This window comes from Austrofundulus limnaeus, unplaced genomic scaffold (assembly GCF_001266775.1).
Source record: "Austrofundulus limnaeus strain Quisiro unplaced genomic scaffold, Austrofundulus_limnaeus-1.0 Scaffold71, whole genome shotgun sequence".
NCBI lineage: Eukaryota > Metazoa > Chordata > Actinopteri > Cyprinodontiformes > Rivulidae > Austrofundulus > Austrofundulus limnaeus.
In genome coordinates this window covers 495,091-498,043 of record NW_013952473.1, presented here as the reverse complement: position 1 = coordinate 498,043, position 2,953 = coordinate 495,091, and the positions used below count along the sequence as shown (strand labels likewise).

At 37.1% G+C, this 2,953-nt stretch overlaps 1 protein-coding gene across 1 annotated transcript in view; it reads right to left on the bottom strand.

Annotated features, from left to right (window-relative positions):
- The window catches only part of lonrf4 (LON peptidase N-terminal domain and ring finger 4), a 33,109-nt gene that overhangs the window by 19,754 nt on the left and 10,402 nt on the right, over positions 1-2,953 (bottom strand). Inside the window, exons 4-5 of the mRNA XM_014010617.1 lie at positions 1,481-1,648; positions 1,265-1,379 (exon numbers count right to left, since the gene is read on the bottom strand). Coding sequence (XP_013866071.1) covers positions 1,265-1,379; positions 1,481-1,648 — 283 coding nt within the window. The remainder of the gene's footprint in view (positions 1-1,264; positions 1,380-1,480; positions 1,649-2,953) is intronic.

The window sequence follows — 2,953 nt, the reverse complement described above, 5'->3', positions numbered from 1 at the left end:
CATTCTATCTGCTGAAAAACAGCATGTCATGAAAACCTAGGTCATTAAAGTATGTCAAGAATTACTGGTTTAAACCTAAAAGTATTATTTCCGCCACAGGCACCATCAAAGCATAAAGTACATACAGGTTTTAGAATATTTGCTCCCATCAAGACTACACCCATTTCAGATACGCCTCACTTATTTTTAGCAAATATTAAACCACATACTGCATTTATTACAGCGGCGTGGCATCATAGAAGAGTTCAGGTGCTGAACTGGCCTGTTTGAAAGGAAATCCAGCAGCTGGACTCCTCAGTTCCTGTRCACGCGCAGCGCACTATGGGGCGCTACGTGTAAAATGAAGCGCTAAAGAATTTCACCAACATATTTTATATTATTTAGYTCACTTTCTGATTGTTAAAATTTTTCCACTAACTGTGGAACTGTTATTTTAGACCACTGCTCWTACATTTTGCAAATTTTTACTAAATGTTCAATCTAAATGTTGAAAAGTATATTTAMATAGTAAATCCTAAATCTAATCTTAAATGTCGAAGTTAAATGTTAAAGCTCACATTTAGGTCTTTTGGAATGGATTGCAGCCTTTCCTATTGGTGCTCGTTTTCAGTGAACACATATTGAATATAGATTTTAAATTCTATCTTTAGCAGTGTTAGACACGTTAGCAACGGTTARCATTAGCTAACCAGCATGACATCATCATCCTGCGACAAACATAAACAATAGCCACTGCGAGCCAATGCTACCCACTGCTAATGTTGCTGAAGATAGTATTAAATATCTAAATTCAATATGTGTTTATAAAAAACAACATGGGTGGTACCTGTGGTCCAGCAGTTCGTACTGCAGCTTGGACACTGGCCATAACTGCAAGGTATAAGTTTTGCAGAAAATATTTAGCTGCATTGGAGCGCTAGCGGTTGCTATTGTCTCAGGATGATGACATCATAACACGAGCCGAGCACCAACAGCAAAAGGCTGCATTCCATTCCAAAATACTTAAACGTGAACTTCAACATTTAACTTTAGATTTAGGATTTAATGTTTCAATATATTTTTTTTAACATTTAAATTTAGCATTTACAAAAAAAAATTTCCAACTGAATATTATTCGTTCACAATTATTACACAGAATCCCACTTCAGAATATCTGAACTGCCCCTTTAAAAACTTTATTTAGTCTGTCATTTCAAACTACTGTGTGGAGAAACTTAATGAGGAAAATCAAAATTTGATAATAAGTCCTGGTGTTTCAGCCTACCCCTGCAACGTCCGTCCTCCTTCCTCATCATCTCCTCATCTTCCTCAGCAGCAGGGAGGAAGGAAACAGCTTGGCAGAGGCTGAGGCAGCACTCTGTTCCTGAGTCATGCTTCATCTTGAGGCCAAAGAACAACATGATTTTATCAGATACAATTGAATTTCTTTTTATACTTGGATCCTCCAATGTGTTATTTTCAACATAATGGACAGCTTTACCTTGTGCGTCTCTCTCCTCTCTCCGTGCTGGGGGTTACTTTCACCGTGACTCGGTACCTGGCAGCCACTGAGGGTGGTGATGGGACAGGGCTCTTTCAAGTAATCGGACACCAACTGTAAAACGCAGGGAACTTCCTCTGGCACCGCTATTCCCTCTGCCTCCAGGATCTGCCAATTTGTCACAAAACAAAGCATCTCAGTCACTGATAAACATCAAGTTAAATGTGTGACAATAGGTCACACATCGACTATGGCTGAAATGATGTCGAAAGGCAAAGGAAAGGTTGCAAAGCAACAGAAGGACATTGTGACTCGGAATTTTTAGACAAAGCAGATAATTTTGAAAAGCGAGTTTGACTGTTGAACAGGTGCTGATGGCAACACAAATGGTTTTGTTGGATTTAAAATTTAAATCCTTTCATAGATCTTCCTGAGCATTTTTGAGGTGAACTGAAACCAGAACTTTATTTGTGGTGTTATTGACATTATTTCAACTGATTATGTTCACAATAACTTCACGTTTTCTTGAGACACAAATTTAATGTAACACCTAAAGTATGAAGGAAAAAAAACAGTCTGGCTTCTGAAACCACAAGAATGTCCATTCTGGCTTTCTATAGCCCAAGATACAGAATCAAACTAGATAATGGAGCTATGGTTTAAAAACAATAAACTAAAATTAATATCTGGGACAAAAGAATGCACCTAATAGCTCTGATAGTATTTACACCCATAAAGATTATGATGTTTACAGGACCTTGAAGACAAGCAATAAAATATGTCTGCTCCAAGACTGTAAAAGAATGCCTTCTGGACAAAGCTTATCAGCTAAAGTGAACAAGGTCACCAGCCTCATCAGGATGGCAGCATGACCTGGCAGCAAAACGTAAACAAACACAAACACTATGCAACACTTCTGTTAAACCTAATGAGTACTTCTTAGAAAACCATATTCTTTTTTTTCACAGCAGTCACATATTAAAATTCCTGCTATTAGATTTGACTTTTGTTATGAGTACACCCTTGTTATTTAAAAGAAGTTGTTTTTAATTAAAAATAAGGTAATGAAAAAATGGATGGTTATTATATTTTCATTGTATACTCCAGAATCAGAAAAACAGTCCATCTTTTTATTTTTGTCAAACTGAAAGTTTAACACCGTCATCAAGGCAAATCTAAGCTGTCCTGTAGAATCCTGCTGCAGCTTCATGATCCTCACCATGGACCTGTTGGAGAAAGGCTTCTTGTGCTAAAAGCACCAGAAGCTCCTGGAAACAGTTTGAATCATAAGTGATATACAAACTATAAGTTGGCACCTCTTAAAGAAATGTAAAACTAGTTAGCTAACGTTTATTTATTGCGGCTGCTGGGTTAGCTAAATATAAAGTAAAATGTGTATATTTACCTTATTAATAAAACATTTAGCTAAAGGGTTCCCACACCGTCAGTTTACTGCAATCCTGAGTTATCCAC